This window comes from Hermetia illucens, chromosome 3 (assembly GCF_905115235.1).
Source record: "Hermetia illucens chromosome 3, iHerIll2.2.curated.20191125, whole genome shotgun sequence".
Lineage (NCBI taxonomy): Eukaryota > Metazoa > Arthropoda > Insecta > Diptera > Stratiomyidae > Hermetia > Hermetia illucens.
This window is the reverse complement of record NC_051851.1, coordinates 38,688,433-38,709,583: the sequence shown is the minus strand read 5'-3', so window position 1 is coordinate 38,709,583 and position 21,151 is coordinate 38,688,433. Positions and strand designations below refer to the sequence as shown.

Genomic DNA, 21,151 nt, shown 5'->3' with positions numbered 1-21,151 from the left:
GTATATGAACCTGGGCAGAATGAGACAGAGAAACAAACCAGGGACTAGCCGCGGTACAACAGACTGATGATGTATGTAACTGCTTTAGGGAAATCTGTGAAGAGATTGAACCAGTCAAGCAGCCAGGCTATACAAAACTATTGCTAAAGATAGGACAATATCTTTTGTCTGTCTTAAGAAGGAAGGTGGGACTTTTAACAAGAATGAGGAGCATAGGGCACATCCATTTCTCAGAATTCATTTGACGGGGTCCTACCAGACTATGAAAGATAACATCATTCTGTCAACCACATAATACCCTGAAGGCGGGGAGGAAATTGGTAATAACAGATGTGGTAAGGGACAGTATAGCTTTATATAATCTATAATTATAATCTTTATTCCGAAAGGAAGTTAAAAGGACCATTTGCATCCTAAATCTTTCAGACCAATTTACCTGACATCATTTAAACTCAAAGCAGTGAAGAAGGTCATAGACAACTATGTATATTAAAACGAAGGTTCTAATGCCTTCCTTACCACAAGGAAGCAGAAAACACCCTGTCATTCTTGATGAACAGAAATGTTCGGGATTAGGCAAACAGAAGTGCCGACAGGTACAAAGTTGTCCATAGGGGTACCATCCTACGAGAGCTAGCAAACACTGGAATATAGGTCCAGGGTCCACTGACATTGTTTTCATCTGTAGGGCCAAATATGAGGTTACTCTATATGGCAGAATCCAAACTAGACAACGAATCACTAGTGTCTGGTACAGGAAGACGAAATCAAACCAAGGTCACCACAGTATCACTTACTAGGAGAGGCAAGCTTGATCACATGAGTGCTATTACATTACATGGCATGAAACGAGAAACGGAGGTCAATTATGTTTTCATTTACAATAAACCGGAACGATTACAAGGGCTCCAATGACTTGTCAGTCCGTAGCAGGGAAAAAATGGCGATGCATCTCAAAAATACTTCTTTGGATATATACTGTAATAGCAAAGCCAAAGATTACCTATTCGGTGGTAAGCTGGACAATTAGAACTAAACGCAACAGCCACAGTTACACAAATTTCAAAGATTTGCTTTCATGGATATCAGTAGGACTATTAGGACATTTCCAACGGCATCCTTACGGGTCCTTTTGGGTTTGATTCCTCTCTATCTTAACATACAGATACAGGCAATCTTGGAAGATTGGAAGATTTATATTTTTTCTAGGCAGCTTCTCGCATTACTGACAGTATGATAACGAGATCTCATTTCCAAAAAGGTTCAAAAGACGTTGGAACAACAAGGCGAACTGACCTGCGGCCATAGCCTCAAGAGATCAAAGCACAGTATCTGTCGTCAAAAACCTAATGGTAACTGAAAATACTCTCTCAATATGTGGAATTCCTCCAAGTGGGATAGCTTTTACTTTCTTCTCCGGATATTTTCATTTCATGAGAGGGAGAACGAAGTTCCCACCTAGTTTTTGTTAACAAGCTGGGAAAGAGGGATGGAAGTGAGTGGGGACGAGTGTCTGATAGAACTATTGTTGAGCTCACTGATTTGACGCTTGTTTATCTTATATATCCTCAACTCATATTAGCTATTAGCCATTTATAACAATCCAAAAAGAGCACAACCTCTAAAAGGATAAGGGATACATGGCCAAGTATGTTCCAATGAATACAATGGGCAACCGTGACTAAAAATCAGTTCTTACTTACCGTACTATGAAAACAAGAGGATAAGTGAAATGAATTTGTAGGATACTAATCCAAAAAATCTTTATTGAAACTTAGCATCATATTCCTTTATCACATACAGTATCTTTTTAATTGCCATTTCAACGTCCTTCGGTGTGATTTGATGATAAGATACTATACGAGCAAAACTCCAATCTCTGGCGCTAACTTTCACAATAATGCCACGACCCTGATCGTCTGTTATATTATCTTTGATTTCTTGTTCAGTTACTGATAATAGACGTTTCTGAAGATCATCTGATGTGATCTTGCTATTGTTAATGCGGACGAGGAGGATGTTAGTCTCAGTAGTTGCCAAATCAACGTTGATATTTGGGCTGCCTGCACTGTTGATTGCTGAAAAGAAACGAATTGTTATACGTTATAGTAAGAAAGCCATCAGAATTTTAGAAATTTATAACATTGTACGCAAATCAAGAGGAGATGGAATATTGATACCAAGGGTTACCAAACCTTGTATCTTAGGTTTTTTTTCACTTACACTGTTAAGTCTATTCCTATGAAAACCCGATCTTCTATGAAATTTGTGTATTAATTTCAACTGGTGGATTGGATACATGCAATCGTTTAACAATGACCTTCGCCCATTGTTATGACAAAAACCTCAGATACCTCACATTGTCGTCATTCATTAATCGAGGTAAATTTTTATTTCTTTCTAGGAATTGAAGGGTTGTTCCGAAACTACATGATGCATCGAAAGAAGCAAGTAGTAATCGGAATAGTCAGAGTGAGTGGCGTAAGACCTTCCAGTCTATGCAGCTGAACATTGTACCCACTGTAAACTTACATAGTGAATGGGGCGTCAAGTATCTTTGAGAAGCATCCGTTCTGAATGGTGACCACGACGGGTCTGAAAATAAGGAAAAGCCAGGAATGGATCGCCATGCCGATTAAATGTCCTCCCAACCAAATGGATAATTATTCAGGATTCGGCCCTAGTTAGCATAGTTTCACCACAATCGAGCCAATGCGATTTCATGATCTCGATTTCGAGAAGCAGGGACACCAGCGGCATTGTTGGATAGCGTAAACCACCCATACTCCAACATCATCTACTTCTATTCGAACCTAACGAAAGAGGTGTTAGCGTTAACACTATGAAACTTCCCCGTTCTAAGACCATGATCCGCAATGCTACTTTGACATGCTCGAGACCAAATTTTCAACAAAATTCGACGTCGCCAGACATTTTGGTGTTAAAGAAAAAGAACACTTCCTCAATGCTTTATCTCCATGACAAAAGCAAATAAATGGCATCTTCTTCATGGTGATTCATACGTGAGTGAGAAATCTTCCTTATAAATCCCAAAAATTCGATACTTAACTGTTGGGCTGTGTAACGAACAAACCTGTGCACGCTTTTCCTAGAACAGGTGCCTGAGGAAATACGTCGCAAGCTGCTCATGCCGACAAGATGGTTGCGATTACTCGTCCTAATATCAATGAAATCTCCTCCTCGAACAAATCCTCTGTAGAAAATTCTATCCTATCAAGAACCGAGACCCCAAAAAGAGAAGTCGGTTGGTGATCATGCCAGGAAGTGCCAAACGCCTTGCGACTGGAACGAGCTCTCAAGTAAGGAGCAGAAAAACTAAAAAAATATATTAGAGCTGAAGTAACTGAGGGGAGGCAGGTTGATAAAGAAATGCATTAATGTCCGATATTCATGTTACTGTTTTATCTTAGGTTCCTCAGCGGTCGTCTGGGAGCCCCTCACGATACAGGGAATGAAATCTCAGAGGCGCTCCACTGAGTAGTTCTGACCGCCTAGTTAGCAGTATATCTGCGTCTCTGAATTAATCGCGAGTGATCAGCACACGTGGAAACAATCTGGACGTCATCGATGGGGTGATGTGAGCCTAGCTCTGTCAATATGGTAGTTATGGGACATGTTAGGAGCTAACCTCTTCGGGACCAGTATGTGTATGTTCAATTAAATAAGATGTCTCGCAAAATGAGGCTGTTTCCAGTGCTGTTTTTGTACTGACATTACTTCGCACTCCTGCTTCGGAAAAAAGCCAGAGAAAATAGTTGAAACTGAACAAGTCGATTTAGACATAAGCCCAGGGGAGCGTAGTTACCCATCCTTGTTCGAGCCGAAAAGGGAAGGCTTATCAGGAAATGGGCGTCGGTTGTAAAGCTCCTTCTGTAGTGCATTTCCTTCTAGAGGCGGACATGATTAGCAACAGAAGATGTACGAAAATCATAAACAACCGCGCATCCCGTTGTGAATAATATGCGCATCGAATGGATCGCAAATGATCCGTTGCAAAGCAAACTCGAAAAAAAGCGTAAAGAGGAAGACGCGCCTCAAGGAGACTTCTTTCAAGTAGCCTCCAGGCCTCACACAAAGAAAACGAAGAGGGATAGAAAGAAACTGTAGGTCATGCTTTTCAAAACTTTCAGCGCTTACGCAGATACGAATGGTGGATCACTAAAGGAAAAACGAGGAACAATATCTAGACTGACGGCTCTGCTCGTTAAACCGACGGCAGGCAAGCCATTTGCGGAATTTATCAACAAGATTCGTTATAGGATCAATACCAAAGAAAGTGGAGTAGAGGTGTCTTCCATACAGAAAACTAAGAGCGGTGAATTCGTTGAATTAACCCCGAAGACAACTAAAAGGGAGGACTGCTAGAAGAGAAAGGTCTTGTTTTTTGGTCTAGAGTCTATGTGCTCTCTGAATCGGAATCGGATTCTCTGGAATCGGACATCTTTACTGTTTCACAGAAAAAGTCGAAGTGGAGGAGGCCATCAGTCGTGAATGTTTAGTGGTAACCAATCCATGGATAGGTGGTACTTGTGCAAATTCTCGAGACCAAAAACGTGCTGTGGTGATGCGTCTGCATCTGACACGTCTACAACCTGCCGAGGATCTGACAGGTAGGTCATAAAGCAAAGAATCGCAACGCAAAAAAGTGTTAGAATCTCTGCGGCTATCGTGGGAGTTATGGTGAGAGCGTTGCACTTACTGCAGGCTCGTGATCCTGTCCGGTCTATAAGACGGAACTGGAAAGAACTAGGACGTGGCTAACATGATCCCCATCCTACAATTTGACGTATATTGGAGTGCAATCGCTTTCAAGTTATTGGTGTGATGCCCAGGCTGTGAAGGAAGCGTTTCTGGCGCAGCAGTCGGAAACACTGGCACAATAATTGGTTATTCGCTGGTGCTTTTTCTGTCCGTGGAACTTAACAATTAGTGAACATTGGGAAATTTGCTAGATTTCTTGGATTAGGCAAAGCTGCGAAGGTTGGTGACGCGGCAGCTGACATTGTCATAAAATCAGTGGTGTACTTGAAAGCGACGATCTGCGGAATCTCCACGGTTCGAGGGCACTCAGTCACGATTAACCGTCTATGTATTGTTGAACGAAGAAATTGCTGACCTGTCCGATCATGTGTAGGTTTAACATGGTCAGTAAAATTGTCGTTTGCTGCCACTCTTGAGTTGTCACATTGATGCAACGAGTAAGCGAGTAGATGAATGCTTATGGTTTCAGCCTTGCGCTGGAAAAGGTAGTCGAGGACACAACAGATCCATCAAAAAAGTTGATTATAGAGTAAAAAATAACGAGTCAAAGATGAGTTTTATTTGACCAAATCAAAACATCAGTTAGCAAGGCTGCAGTTTGGAGTTTCGGTCTTCAGTTGGTCAATGAAGAACGCCTACCATATCCTGCAACGCATTGCGTCTTACCCTATGGCGCGGATGTATGGATGACCTTGATGACGCCTAGCCCAAGTTGGGGAGCTTTGCGGGTGATGTTTGCTCATTACTCTGCCTCAGAGCCGGTTGTGGTGATGATCGTGGGAGTGATTTCGATCGGAACGTAAAGTCACCTACAAATGGAGGGGAGAAGACTCTCGTGCGGAGTGGCAACTTTTACTAAATGAATGCAGTGTCCTAGGAAAAATGAGTCAAGGGTCAGATGAACTACGCAACTCACCTTGACTGAATCGAAAGGATAATGAAATTGATTATTTACTTATGAAGCTACTAAGTGGCATGGCTAATTTCAGTCTTATTTGAATTAGGTTGGGAAAGAACGGTTCCCTGACTACGTATTTTGCAATGCAATGCAGTTGCAAAAACTCTCAGAAAAAGGCACATTCGTTCACAAAACTCTATAATTCTGCTGACTAAAAAGGAGTAGCGTAAGAACCTGTAGCACCATGCTCTTCATTTTAGTATGAAATTTATCACATCAACATTCATGGCAAACCAATCAGAACTAGTCGGAAATCTGAAGCTCGGCGCTCCAAGTATGCAAGCTTTCATTCAGTTTTCATGTACGAACATTCGGGTACATTTAAAATTAAAATGCGTAAATGCGTTGAGTATAGTCAATAATCAAGTCGATGTGGTACTGACATTTTATCTTTGAGAGAGTGGTAATTTAAGCCACTAGAACTTTGTTAATAAGTTTAGGATTTCCACCAAACTTTCCAGAATGCTGCTTCATATTAAAACCAATATTACTCTATGGACTTGGGATGAACAGAGAGCTTCGCAGTAAATTTTCAAAATGTAGTAATATGGTATTATTAACTTTATTTGAGTAAGTATCGTAACGAAAAGTATTTTGGAGCCTAGACACTAGGTGCATGGACCACCATACTTTTTTCAGATTTTCGGTTCGGTAGTTTCTGAGAATGGATCCTTGAGGTAATTGACCGTTTTCGGACCCCCGCACTCCTCGTCTTCACAATCGATGTCAAAACTAATACTTCCTCGGAAAGTACTCCTCGACGCCTTTTATTTGATACCTTGTAGTGACCGCGGCTGCACGACGGAAGCGGAATCTCATTCGGCTCTTCCTTAATTAATTAGCTTAAACAATGCATTTAATAGTGTGCAATTGCCCTAATGTTTGTCGCAGATTGCACATTATTGAATGCATTCCAGCGAATTGATCTTGACAAGAGGCGAATGATTTGCCGCATCCGCAGGCGCATGCGCATGTTGCCGCAACATTGCCTAGAGAGAGTTGAAGACTATGTAGCGGCAAATGAAGCGGTGCGCGGAGAGAACAAAGGAAAGGAAGCGGGACTGAGCCAGAGAAGAAACGGGTGTGGAGTTTTTGGCGTTTTTTTTTGGCTGGTGAACGGTGGGCGAGACAAGAAGGAGTTTGTTTTTTTGGGTGGGTGAACGTTGGATAGTGGAAGTGACAGTTGGATGCGAAAAGTGGAGATCGGTTTTGTTGTTTGAAAAAAGAAGTGAAGTTTTTCGCGAGGAAAATAGAGGAATCGGACCAAGAAAACTAACACCGCATCGTTCTAAACCATAATTCAAGTGTATTTTAAAAGAAATATTCCGAATAAGTTCAGGTAGAAGAAAGGAGAGTGCTTTGTTTTGGGGGACTGGAATGGTTGTGAGTTTCAAACGTTGGGGAGAAATTCCGGAAAAATTTTCGTTCGTAGGAAACGACAGATTTTGAACAACTAAGAAACGTGCGGATTCTAGCATAATATATTAATCGTTGCTGTAAGAATTTAAGCAATACGCCTGCTTGATGCCAAGTGTTTCATATTTTGCCCGAGAAGGAATCGTCAAGTTAGAATAACATAAATATATATAATAATGAATTAATCTTCCTTATAATTGTTTTTTATAAAAATGTTAGAATTTGAAAACCAGAATCATCCCGAGCTCGGAGTGACGACCTGGGTAAGTCTTTGTTTTTCTATTTTTTTAATTTCTTTTGCTTTTGATACATATTTCTTTTGTTTTCTCCTTTAGTCTTGCATTCAATTTAACTATTTTTTTTTATTTTTATTTTTATTTTTTTTTTATTATGCATGTTTATAAGTTTGTTTGGATGATAAATAATTATGTTTGAATAATTCAATTGTAATTTGAGGACTTTCTCCCTTTCTTATCCTCCTTTCTCCCGTGGAACTTCTAGAAGGGACATCCTCAAAATGATAAACTGGCCTGAGGATATCGAGGAAGTGTGGGAACCTCAGGGGCCGCGCCTCATACAAGATCTGAGGCGGAAGAGACAATAATTGAGACGGTGATCCGTCGTGGATCTTCCCCTCCTTGATCGCAGCACTCGGGTCCGGAGACTTACGGCTCCACGCGCGCGGTCGAGCCGTTTTTTTTTCTTTTCTATTTTCCAATTTTAGTTCATTCGATAGGCCGTCGCGAAATCCTTATTAATGTCTATTTGAGAATCCGGTGCGGACCCACGCATCGGAATAGACACGTTGTTTTGTAGTAGTGAAGTGTGAGGGATCAAAGCGCTCAAAGGACCCCCCCCCCACATTCCCGAGCCTGGCTGGCACAGAGGCATGCAAGAACGTGTCGACCGAGCACTTTGATGGAGCTTCAATCTTTGCGGGCGGACCTTCACGGTCAACTTAGCCAATTTTTTTAGGTTTCTGGGATAGCTCTGCCCTCTAGGTCGTTGTCGGCCGCTCAGGATGATCGAGCTGACCTTCCTATATCCACTGTTATCATTACAACCTTACGTGGCTATATTCGGTAAAAAAATTGCACCTCTCTTTTAGGAGTATGGGAACCTCCGCCTCCCTCCCCCCGTTAAGTTCAATGTGCGGCAAAGTAATTCACAGCATGCATGAAGGTTCACTTCTACTTTCCTACCATGTATCGTGTCAAACGATGTAACCATTTCTGAGAAAACTGCGTGTGATAGACAGGCAGACAGGCAGCCAACTCCTTAAAAAAGAATTTAGCTTTATTTATGGAATTAATCGTGTTACGGAAAGACGGAAAAAACACGAAATTGATTGTATAATGGATAAAGCGCCAAGAGCATTATCTACAAGCATAAACTTACGATACGATCTCGTGAGATCGGGCTCTCATTATGACGGACCTCATAAAAACAGCACGCTTAAAATAATTAATCAAAAATGTTGAGGCTGAATAAAAATGATAAAGTTTTTTTTTCATTTTGAACTATGGCAAAAATTCCGATTCTCTTCATAAATCGAGGATACTTTACTGAAATATGATAGCATTTTTTTTCAACTCAAATTCCAGGCTAGCTCTACATGTCCTTGCATATCAATATTTAAAAACTTTCACACTGGAGTACAACTACATATTTCACTCATGCTATTGAATTTGAATACCTTTCGCAATATCCAGGATATTTTTATGGTCCTCGCCCAAGCGTGGAACAATCTTCTCAAGTGAAACGATTCCTGCTGCAGCTAACACTCCAACCTGGCGCATACCACCTCCAAGTGCTTTTCGCATACGTCGAGCCCTTTTCAAGGATTATGGACGGAAACAACGCAAGCACGCGCATATATAAACAAAAGCAATGAAAAATTCTAATATTGTAAAAAGTATGCTTTAAGTGATACTTCAGATATTTTCTTACTGAGTGATAAAATCCTTGGATCCTGCTAAAATCGAACCGACCGGAGATGAAAGTCCTTTACTTAGGCAAAAACATACAGAATCGAAATCCTTAACGATCCGCGCGACAGGTACATTAAGCACTTGAGCTGCATTAAATACTCGAGCTCCATCCATATGCATTTTCAAGGAGTGCTCTTTGCACACTTTGGCAAGTCGCTCAAGCCAGTCGAGTGGTACCACTCTCCCGCCACACATATTGTGAGTGTTCTCCACAACCACCAGCGATGTAATGGGCTCGTGTAAATCGAAGCCTCGGATCTTTCGGACAAGCTGTTTTAGGCAGAAGGTTCCATCAGGACGGTTGGGAAGTGTTGATAATTGCACCCCACCTAATTGAGCAGCAGAACCTGAAAATATATAATGAGCTAAGTTAATGGATCTTTTTGACTATATAAAATTTAAGCTATGTCGCTTCCTCTACACCCTAATAATATAGTAGGACTATGGGATGGGTAAGTGTCGAATAAATCAACTAATATGTTTCGTGGGAGAATCCACGGATCATGGGAAAAATTTCAATCACCCGGCAATAACCCAAGTTTATAGTTCTTAAGATTACATCTACTTCAGTTTGAAAAAAAAAGATGAATATTATCCCAAATAAAAAGCCAACTTGTCGTTTTTATCTGAAGAGTAGACCCTTTTTAGAGAACCTCGATCTGTTTTTGATCCATCGCTATAGAAGACTTTAGTAAACCCTGCCATGCACTCTTCGATCTGGCACTATAAGAATTGGATTTAATTATTCCAATATCTCTTCCACTGCGCTGTGGTCATTGTACCTGATCTAAACGAGTTAGTCCTTGAGCTGGTTTCATTAGAATGCATAGTATTAAAAGGTTGCAAATTGAGTAGCACATCTATAGCTTCGCGATGACTAAAGTCTGCCTACACAGTCCCTAAGCATAAGAAAAGCTCGTTGCTGTTACATGATCCAAAGGACTCTAAATGACTCCCAGATGTTTCATTTGTTCTCAAAACTGAGAGTTGTTCCCTTCAATTTTGGAACGGTAGGGCGTTTGAGTTTCCACCTTTAAAAAATACCATTCTGGTTTTATTTGGATTTGCGGAAAGTCCGCGGCTAAGGCACCAACTGACAATAAATAAACGGTCCGGACAGAGGACGAATTATATTGTACAGAAGGCAAGGGATTGAGGACAGAAGACAGAGGATAGAGAATAGAAGACAGAGGACAGAGAGCAGAGGACCCAGGACCGAGGACAAAGGAAAGAGGACTGTTCCGAGGTTGCAGTCAACAGCCAGCACAACCCCATCATCCGCATTTACTTGGACCTGCATTGGCGGATTTTGCAGTTCAAATTGCGGTCCCTGGCGGCAGCACACTTGCTATGGTGTATGGAAACATAAACTCAGTAGAGGAATCCATGAATGTGCTGTAACCTGGAATAGGGAGACTAAACATATCCGGAAAAAGCTTGCCTTGAGTGCAATGGCAAAATAGAGAGATTGTGAAAAAGAAGTGGAACCAATTCAACCGTGTTGTGATCCCATCCTTTGTCCAAGACTGAAGTTAGCAATGAGTTCCGGAATCAAGTGAACGAAGACTTCCCTTAATTAAGTGAGGAGTGAGATTATCTAATTAACTGACAAAATCTGACGAATTTAACATGGAAGCATTAGTTTCTCTGAAAATGGATGGGGTGGTAGAAAAGTACCCGATAGAGAAGCAAGACGGTATATAGGGGTAATCGGCTACACTGCAGGAGCTACAGGGCCGTGAATTCTCCTCTGAGCCTCAGTTCACGAGTAGCTCTTTGAAAGAGTCTTGATTGCACTCTCCGCAAGTCATTAAACTAGGAACTAAGAGCAATATAAATGAAACCAGGCAATTGGCATAAGGGGCTTAAAAATGGTAGCCATATCGAGATGGTCGCAGGCACACTACATAGGGCAATCGTCTGCATGAATGATTTTAGGATGGCAAAGAAATGCCAGTACAAAAAACCCAGTTGGCGGAATCACCGCGGCATATATAATGTCTATTGAAAAACAAACAAACAAAAGAGTGGAAACTCTATGAATATATGGACATATTTCCAGAAGGAATGTGCCTCTGGACTAGATAAGTATTCACATCATCCCGTTGGGAGCATGCACAAAATCCAGGAAGAATGAATGGCGAAATCCAGTCGGGTGAAGTAGTTTTGAACAGCAAGGTAAGTAAAGACGATTGGAAAATTTCGTTCTTGATCATTACTACGGACAAGGTGGAGCACGTGATGACTCCATACGAATCGTAGTAATTGATTGGTCTAGAGGAAATCCACCTAATGCTTCTACAGTTAGCGGGAATTCAAATCAATCAAGCTAAAGCTTATAGGTCAATAAGCCTCATCTCCTTCATGTGTATGGTTGCTATTCCCCTCTTGATGAGATACAGCGTGCCATCGTTTTCGTTGAAGGGCACTTCAGCTCCCCCCGAGAGACTGTCCTGCTTCAAGTACGTTTGGGGCGATTCCCTCGTTGGCCAGTTGGGGAGAGTGGGTTTGACTGTATAGTTTAGCAATTGTCCTGTGCGTATGCAATTGTCGCCTTTCCTTAATGAGTGACCTATCCACTGCCATTTCCGCCTTTCGATCACATTTTTCAGGGAAGAATATATTTTAGGACAGCGTACTTCGATGATACGTCGCAGACACGAAGGTTTGAAGTTTTTGAGTGACATTAGTGGTCACTGCTTATTTGCTACTCCCCACTGGGAGCAGTGGGACCGAAAATAGAAACAGATGGAAATCGCTAATTTCCTTCCATCTATTGCCACTTTCGGTTACGCTGCTCCCTGTGCAGAGGTGAGACAGTAGCTGATGTGTTGCTTCTGCCCTGGAAGAAACCTTTACTCGTTCTTTCTTCTAGCGCAGAACAGCGTCAACTTGATATTGGTGTTGAGATAACCGCATTTCGAGATTTTATCCAATGAAAGCGGATCAAGCGCTGTTAAAAAATCATGCGACATTCGCTTCGGTGCCAACAGGAAGCTCGGATCCTACATATATACTAGTCGGTCGGCACGCTCGGTGCTCCTCTCATTAATACAGATTGGGAAAGAATATGATTCTTCAGACTGAGGACCTTGGTTCTATTGGAATATTAATATTCAGTCCAGTTCTATTTCTACTTCTACTGATGATAAAAAAGCTAACCTTGACTTGATACGATAATTTTCCTTTTGAAAGCAGTAAAGGATGAGATCACAAAGCCCAGACGTTAGTGATTATAATCAAGGGAAATTCTAAGTAGAAAGGAAGATAAGAGTTCCGCGAATAAAATTGCAAAAAAGCTAAGAGTATGATTATTATACAATTAGATACTGCATTGTGTCCCGGAAAACGCGGAAAATTTGAAATAGACGTCTATATCATTTGTACGTCAACAGTGTTGCAGGGATGAAAGATTAAGAAAAATTAGATGATCAGGATTGTTAGAGTATGGACGCTTTTTTGTTAAGTTTAGGGAATAAGTAAACTTCCTCTGCACTAATTCAGTTGGATGGCCGAGGTAGCCCTTAAATAACGTGGATGGATAGGAAGTACTATGGACAAAGTTAGATATTGTAGAAGCCTTAATGAGAATGGTGCAGTAATGAAAATTATCCCAGAGGGAGAAGTTTCATTTGGCTGTGCATCAAGCGCACCTACACGACATCGTTTTCGGTTCTTGAGAATACATATATATACATTAGCTCTCCTACCTACTTTCCGGGAGGTTACGATCTATTCGCCGGCCATCTTAGGTACTGAGTTCTATTCCACGGTACACCCTGGGTTGTAATCTTTGCAACTAATCAATGTTTGACCTATGCACATTTCCGCCTTCTAATCAGCAGTTCTACTGGTATCTAGCAAATACGTTAATGAAGTTTTAATTTGATATTGTTGCAGACGAGATCAGAGTATCCCGAGGATACTACGTAGACATGAGTTGATGGAAGGTTGAAGCTTCCAAGTAACAGTGCCAATAATTTTCAATATGCTGCTCGTTCATGGCAGCTCAGAAAGAACAAAATACATGTAATATTCTTGACATAATGTTGGTCTTCAGATAGCTACATTTTCATATCTAGCGCTATTAATCCTCTGAGCGACGCTACCAGGATAGACAAATTGATTAAGGCGTTCATTGTTCTGTTCATTAATTCAAATCGGAGGAGTATGATCCATCAGACTAGGGACCTTGGTTTTAGTGATATTTATTTTAAGTCCGACTCTGCCTGGTTCGTTCTCCAAATAAGGAGTAATTTGTCCAAGTTCTATGGTTTACTAAGAGAGTAAGTAAGTTTCGCGTAGTTGCGTCCGCTGAACCCTTCCAAAAACGTCACCAAATACGACGAGAAAATATCGATGAGAAGATGTAACCTTGGCAAACTCTGTTTTCGATTAACATTTTACTCTATCATATGCACCTATAATAATCTGTAGAAGAAGTGGAAAACCTGCACCTGTTGTCTACGGCGTGGTCAGCCAGAAAGGATAGTGCAACAACTCACTTAATCAGAGGAACTGAAAAGGACTACAGACTTGTCAATCAGAACCTTGTCCTCCACATGTACCAGAAAAAGCGGAAGAAATGGAAAGATGATTAGAGACTGGCCAGTGCTAGATGAAGTCTCAGATCACTGTTACTTAGAATTTAGTCTGAGTATTGCATGCGATTAGTCTGTAATACAAAGACGGAATCGGGAAACGGATTGGACAAAGTTCTATGAACTTTTTGGCGACAAAGTGGAGGCTACTTAGGACTCCTTTGGCGATAGAAGATCAATTGGAAACTCTGAATCGCACACTTTTACAGTATTTTGAAGACTCTTGTCTTGTTTCCCGACGACATTTAAATCGTGCTTGCAAAAGCAATAAGGGCGAGGACTAGTTAAACTTCCGGAACCCACAGCGTGAATATAAGAGGTCCCCGAAAAGTTCAAAACGAGACTCTTTTAGAGCATACTGTGAGAAACAAAAAGGTGAAAGGGAGACTTCTAGATTGTGCAGAGTCCTTAATAAGGTTGAGTCGGCCAAGTTGGGCTCTCTTAGAAAACCGGATGGTACTTTAACGATCTCCAGAGTTGAGTCTATACAGACTCTCTTGGAAGTACACCAAACGGGAGAACAGGTCTCAAAAGTGGGAAGATGATAATTGGCGGTTTCTGCAAAACCGTTCAACACGAAGGTGTTGCAAGGGGAATTGGGACCCCGCGAGAGTGGTTGTTATCAATAAATAGACGAGAGCTGCTATACCATTATTTGAACTGTTCAAAGCAGCTGGCATGGTTAGAATCTACCCAGCTATGCTAAAGGAGGGTATATAGCATTTAGAGCAACTTCAAAGAAATATTTTTCGAAAATGTCTTCCTCTGGGCTATGTGCCCTCCTCTTGGCAGAAGGTGAAGGTGATATACATACCTAAACCTGGGAGATATGACTATTCAAATCCAAAGAGCTTCAGGTAAATCAACTTCACATCATTTTCGCTGAAATGTGTGGAGAGACTGGTTGAGTTTTGCATTGGCGAGAAGGCGCTGAGGTTGCACCCACCAAATGAAAACCAACATGCTTACCAACGTGGAAAGTCCTACTCACTACTATGCCAACTGCAAAATCTGCCAACATATGTTCTAGCTTATGCGGATGATGTGGCTGTACCGGTTGTTGGTGCAATGGTATTAATTACAAAAAGGAGGAAACTGAATGGCCTTTGACTTCCAGAAATGGGGGGTAAAACCCTTAAACTCCCCAAAGAAGTGAAATATCTTTGAGTTATTCTAGAGAAGAAGGTCCTTTGGGACAAACATGTAGAGGTAAGGATGAAACGACCTGTCTCAATTTATGGGTGTTGTAGGCGGACCTTTGCCTCGATAGAGTTTTCACAGTAAACTAACCGTAATGCAAAGAACTGTGTGCCTGGGTATCGCCCGTGCCATGAGCACGACAGCCGGAGCAGCTCTGAATGCATTAATCAGTGTATAGACCTTAGACTTGTTATTTCAGAGCACTGCAATGAGAGCAGCTCAAAGACTAATTCGATTAGATCTGTGGGGAAACATGGAAGGAAGAGGGGGGCGGAGGCATAGAGCATTGGAATAGTTATTGTGAGAACTGAGTCCAGTTTTCGCAATGCCTTCTGATTCTCGGATTCCCATACATCTGTATGGTAGAAGATATGAGGTTATCTTGAAACGAGCAGAAAACTAGGACGAACCAGAAGAATATGTGTCAGGATATGCTGACGTTTTCTACACTGATGGATCAAAAAAGGAGTAGGGGCTCTGGTGCAGGAATAAAAACGAGAAGTGGACTTTCCATTTTGGACAATACACAACGGTCATTTAGGGTGAAGTGTATGTGATCCTAAGGGCGGCGACCCGGATGATTGACAAGCAGTTAAAGGTTGGAGGCTAGGCGAATCGCAATCTGTAGCAATATCCAAACTGCATTGAGGGGTTTGAGTAGTACTTTGATCACTTCAAAAATCGGCCAGGAATGTAGAAATCGATTGAATTCTGTTTCAAGTTTCAATACAGTAGAACTATTCTGGGTACCTGGTCTTCGTGGTGTAGAGGGAAATGAAATCTTTCTGCTCTTTAGGAAAAAAGGGTTCAATTTCTTCTATGCCCGGATCGGAACCAGCAATTGGAGTGTAGTAGTATTGGCTAATGCTGCTATCAAAAACTGCCAACAAGTTTCCCATAACGACTTTGCTTCTCCCTGACCTCAAACACACATGCAACACACCTCTGATAGCAGATAATAGTTTCTCCCCTCCCTAAAATGCCCCTCCAAGGATCTGGTTTGTCCTTAAAGAACAAGTTTAAGATACCAATATTTTCACTATTCCCTGTTTTCTTAAATCATTAATATGATCCATTCAATTAAAATGCGGAATGTTGGGGGCACTATTCCACAACACTAGGGACTAAGAAGTATACTCAAGGTAAGAACACAGTTAAGTGCCAACTAACGAGTCTCATGAAGAGCAAGCTAAGAATGGACTTCCATCAGGACAAATTCTAAGCGGGATCCTTTATTGAATATAACATCCTGCAGTCCAGCAAAAAATCCAAAAGTGAAAGAAAACTTTTGAGGGTAACATCCAGAATTTTAGGTGGTCAAGCACATTATTGGAATATTATTAGTACAATAATGACGATGTCATTTTCTATAAGAACAGAAAGAAGCAAAGCTAAGATAGTCCATCTTAGCGATCGCTGGCGGTGATGACGGTAGATAATACGTTTAAATTGAGCTTTTAGATAAATCTAAATTGGATCCCAAGCGAAAACTGACAAAGGAAAAAGGATAGACACCGGAATCTTCTATTGTATATACACGATGTGCATGGTAAGAATAGTTAATAGAAAATCTTTCCTCAACCTTTGATTTCAGGAAGCATTGCTTGCTTGCAAATATTTTATTTATACCGTCGAGTTAATTGCGGTGATTGAAAAGTTGGCATTACCTTGCGAGTTATCTTTTTGTTAGCTAGAAGAAGCAAGCACACGAAAACCACTACAGTTCTAAAGAGAACATCGAGGACAGCTGACAAGGAATAATTAAAATTTAATACACACTTCTATTTCTGCAAAATCTGCTTTGGAATATTCCATTTGAAAATAGTCTTACATTGTCTCTTCGAGGCATAATCTAATTAGCTAAATTTCTGCAAGATTGGTTACTTACCTTGTTCATATAAGAACACATGAGACAAGTCGCCGACAATTGCTTCCGTCCCACGCCGGTTGCAGTGTACCATCGCTGAAAAAGTATCATATAAAGATGTTACGTTACGTAATTTAAGCGTATTTGCATAAATGTCAATTTAAACTTTGAGATTCAATTAAATGGAATTAAGATAGTTGCCGTAGTTTCTAATTGTTGAATGAAAATAATATTTCTTCTTGAAAGTAGTAATATGGTTTGTCTATGCCATTACACTCTATTGTTTTAAAGTGCTTATTTTCACTCGGGACCACAATAGGATTGTGCATTATATTTGCTTCACAACCTTCATCCTTTGCGTTTATCTGTATTAACACAACCGTTTTATAATTTAATTAATACGAGAGTCTTTTCATCATGGATGGAGGTGGATATCATAGATAGACAATGTAGCGTCACGTTATAGGACCCGCTAATATCACTTCCACTTTTCTACTCATATCCCTGTAAAAGGAGTGTGAAGTATATATTACCTCACGGGAAGGCCTCTGCTCCACACCAGCACCTTAAAATTAGTCCGCTGCGTTTCGAGCTTGATCTACATAGTTTCTGAAGCTTCCTATAAAACTCGACTATTGGTTCGAGTGTTTCCATTCGCCGGGTTCCCTCATAGTCCGCAGGTAGAACAATTTCAACGTCGAGATTCCCTGATTCCACCAGCGATTCAGTTTTCTGCGGGAAAGTGAAAACCGTTGCAGCTTCGTATGTTTTCGTTGCGCGCTGACACAGCGCTCTTAAATTCGCTAGGAATCCCTACAACAGTTCAAATAGGCCAGAAGATAATCCCAATTCTTTCCTTTGTATCCAATGTTGAGCCTAAAGGCCAGTGTAGATATGCTGCTCACTCAGCCGTTAAACTGTTTCTCTCACCAATCATGTACTGAGGTATCTTCGGTTTAGCATAACCCTACATTTTGGAATCTTGGCAAGTATCCCACGATTAGTATGACTTCCAGCTCTCCAAAGATTTCAATTAGGAGGGACCAACCCTACAGTTTGTCATTTGAATTCAGAACTTTCAGACCCCACGAAATTATTTTAGAGGTGTTGTTTACAGTGTCCAAAACCAAACTGTCCGATTTTGTGCTACTGTGGCACTGGAAAAAGCATATCAAGCTGCGAGGGTGATGTGAATGCTAAGGGCTCTGAACACCTTGTTCGGGCATATGATAGGAAAGAACGGCCTGGGCGACCGTAACCATAATGGTGGAAGGCTTGCGGATTTCCGTATCTTCCAGTCCCTCATCATTGGTAGTAGTTTGTTCAAGTACCGAGCTTGTCAGTTGGATTTTAACTAACCGACACTGTACGAGCAACCAGGTTGACTACTTTTTGATCAATAGTAGATTGACCTGGCCTTCGAAAATTTGATCCGTGATGCTGAGGTAAATGCAAGAGGTACGATCCCCTTTAAGTCCACCCAACTACTGGCCAATCCTGACGATATCGACATCACCCAACAGAGCCTATTAGAGCTTACAAAAACTGTTTCGCTCGAAACGTTTCACCATAGGGTCAAAGCTCTTACTGTACAAGACAATAATCTTGCCAGTCCTCATGTATTCCTCGGAGACTTGGGTTCTTAGCAAGAAGAATTGCGAACTCCGAAGAATTTATTTAATTTATATGATGGCAACGTCAGCACCAAAAACCAACCAACCAACAAAATCAAATCCACTGGTCAAATGGGAAGAATAAAGATAGGAGACTACAGCTTTGGGACACTTAATCCATATGGATGAGGATGATCCAGCCCGGAAAGTCTATAAGGGCAATATTCATGGTAGAAAAAAAGACGAGGCAGACCCTGCCTAAGATGGAACGATAGCGTAGGCCAGGACGCCAGACAGCTTTTAGGGATATCGAATTGGTGGACCTCGGCGCAAAACCGGGATGTCTGGAGTTCCTCATTAAGGCAGGCTTAGACCGGATACCGGTTGTTGCGCCATGAATAATGATGACGATGTTTTGTGCGCAAGCGAATAGTTTCGGGAAGTGCGATAGTGTAGTAGAGTGTGTGTGTACACGTGAATTACTTAAATTCCTGACTACAAGTCTGACTGGTATGGAAATGCTTTGAGAGACTGAATACACTCGGCTCGTCCAACAAGGTCTGGATACTTTGGCTTCCAGGCCATGAAGCCAAGAAGGGAGCAGGGACGCCTTTACATGGGCCAGAACCCTTCTGTGAAATTGGAAACGGTTGAGGGAACTATACTGGCGGGCCTACCAGGGATGGAGCAGTCCAGGGTGCTTATTGAGGGATACGATCCTATACGCACAAAGGGTTGCTTAAACCTCACCAAAAAGAACATCCGAATCATAGTGGGAATTCTCACTGGTCATTTTCGGCTGAACTATCACCTAGGGAAGCTAGGGATATCTATGGACACTGCCTGCAGGTATTGTGAGGAGGATGACGAAACCTCTATACACGTCCTGGGACAGTGTCCGGCACTTGTGCAAAGTAGGTGGAGGCATCTGGGAGAATCCTTAATACCAGATGCAAAGCTGAAAGATCTGGAATTAGGGTACATACTAAAGTTCCTAACAGTTATAGGCCTGCTTGAGATACTATGATCAATAGGTTCACTATAACTTCTTCCCCGCATTATTCGCGGACGCTGCTACAACCAAAACTATTACAAATAAATTAATTTCAACTATCGCAAACAACTTGACCCTAAAAAGACCTCCGTCCTCTAAACCAATGTGCTTGCCTTGTCCCAAACTGAATATAAATCGGCAAAAGCGCTACTTAAAAAAGCGTACATGCATCTTAAGCCGGTGAATCTAGTCCTCCGCGGACTAAACGTAGACGAACTTCATCGTCAAAGAGTTAGTGAGACAACTTATGTCCGCCCATACCAAACGAGCACGTCCCGTCCAAACGTAAAATTGTTGCACCTCTTCCTTTGCTACTTTTTTCCTCACTCTCGAAGGCAAGAGCCATGTTTCACCTTATGGTAAAATTCGAATCGATCCAATTTCATGAGATTGCACAATGACATATCCCTCAGCCCAAACCCTCTCAAACATTTCCTGCTCCAAAACTTCAGTCCCACCTCCTATTCTCTCCTTTCCAATGGAGAAGCGCCTCACGTTACTCCCCTTCCTCTGTCAGGTCTCCCCGGACAATGTCTGATAACGAGATTCTGCTGAATGTCAACTCGGTAGTCAGCATACAGAAACGTCATGAATTATCCAATTTCCACTCATAAACCTGACTTCCATTCGGGGCTTCAGTGACGAGGGTGGTGTTGCGCTGCTAGTCAACTTTTGAAAAAAGCTACCCAAAACCCAACCCAAATTCTTTCTTAATAATGTGGTCACTAACTGGAATCTACTCAAAGTGCGACTGCCGTCATTCTTCCTCGACTTTTCCTACAAGTATCCTTTCTAAATCCTCCCACGAATCTCAAGTTAGTTTTACAGAGCTAAGCTAGTTTTACAAATTAAGCAATAGGTTAATTTTTAGGTATAATTTGTAATTGTCAGAGATAAATCTTTGTGCTAAGTTTTAGTCTTAAGCAATTTGTACACCATAATGATGTTGATGGTCAAAGCGTAGTATAGATCCCAGCGTGAAATGTGGATTGGTACCCACCACAAAGTATAAAACCTGGGAAACGCCTACTGAATCAACACCAACAGCTCTACTACCAAACCCAATCTTTAGCTTCACGTGGTGACCGTTGGGAGCACTTTCTTAATGAAAACCTGCAGACGGACAAGGATAAAACCCGGGAAAATTGAACCAACTGGTCCTCCAGGTTGGGGGTTTGGTAGGGCTGACAACCCTACATGGAAAACAACATGTTACCAAACAGCTAGCCGATAACCAGTCCCAATATAGGGCTGATGTAACAGCGTTGCAGGAGATGCATTGAACAGGGACCGGTTTTCTGGAGAAGAGCCAGTACACCATAAACCATGTGGTCGGAGTAGGTTTCTTAGTCAGCCAAAAAATGAAGCCAGCTATTATCGGCTTTGAAAATATAAGCGAGAGGCTATGCACTCTCCGCTTCCGAGGTAAATTTAGAAAGATACACGCCCTTACAGAGGAGACTGTAGAGTCGGAGAAGAATACCTTCTATGAGGCAGATGAACGAACACTCCAAGCCTATCCCTAGTATAATATTTGTGAACTCGAAAAGTACAGGGGACAGCAGGATAAAGGCTTACAAACCTCAATGCTCATCCTGCCGAGACAAAGAGGGAACTCTGATTTCCGACAGAATGGGCATATTGAAGCGATCAGTTGAGTACTTTGATG

At 41.6% G+C, this 21,151-nt stretch overlaps 1 protein-coding gene across 1 annotated transcript in view; it reads right to left on the bottom strand.

Annotated features, from left to right (window-relative positions):
• Window positions 1-1,724: 1,724 nt before the first annotated feature.
• The window catches only part of LOC119652688 (probable low-specificity L-threonine aldolase 2), a 43,963-nt gene continuing 24,536 nt past the window's right edge, over window positions 1,725-21,151 (bottom strand). Inside the window, exons 3-6 of the mRNA XM_038056962.1 lie at window positions 16,837-16,911; window positions 9,107-9,494; window positions 8,853-8,989; window positions 1,725-2,078 (exon numbers count right to left, since the gene is read on the bottom strand). Coding sequence (XP_037912890.1) covers window positions 1,765-2,078; window positions 8,853-8,989; window positions 9,107-9,494; window positions 16,837-16,911 — 914 coding nt within the window. The 3' untranslated portion in view covers window positions 1,725-1,764. The remainder of the gene's footprint in view (window positions 2,079-8,852; window positions 8,990-9,106; window positions 9,495-16,836; window positions 16,912-21,151) is intronic.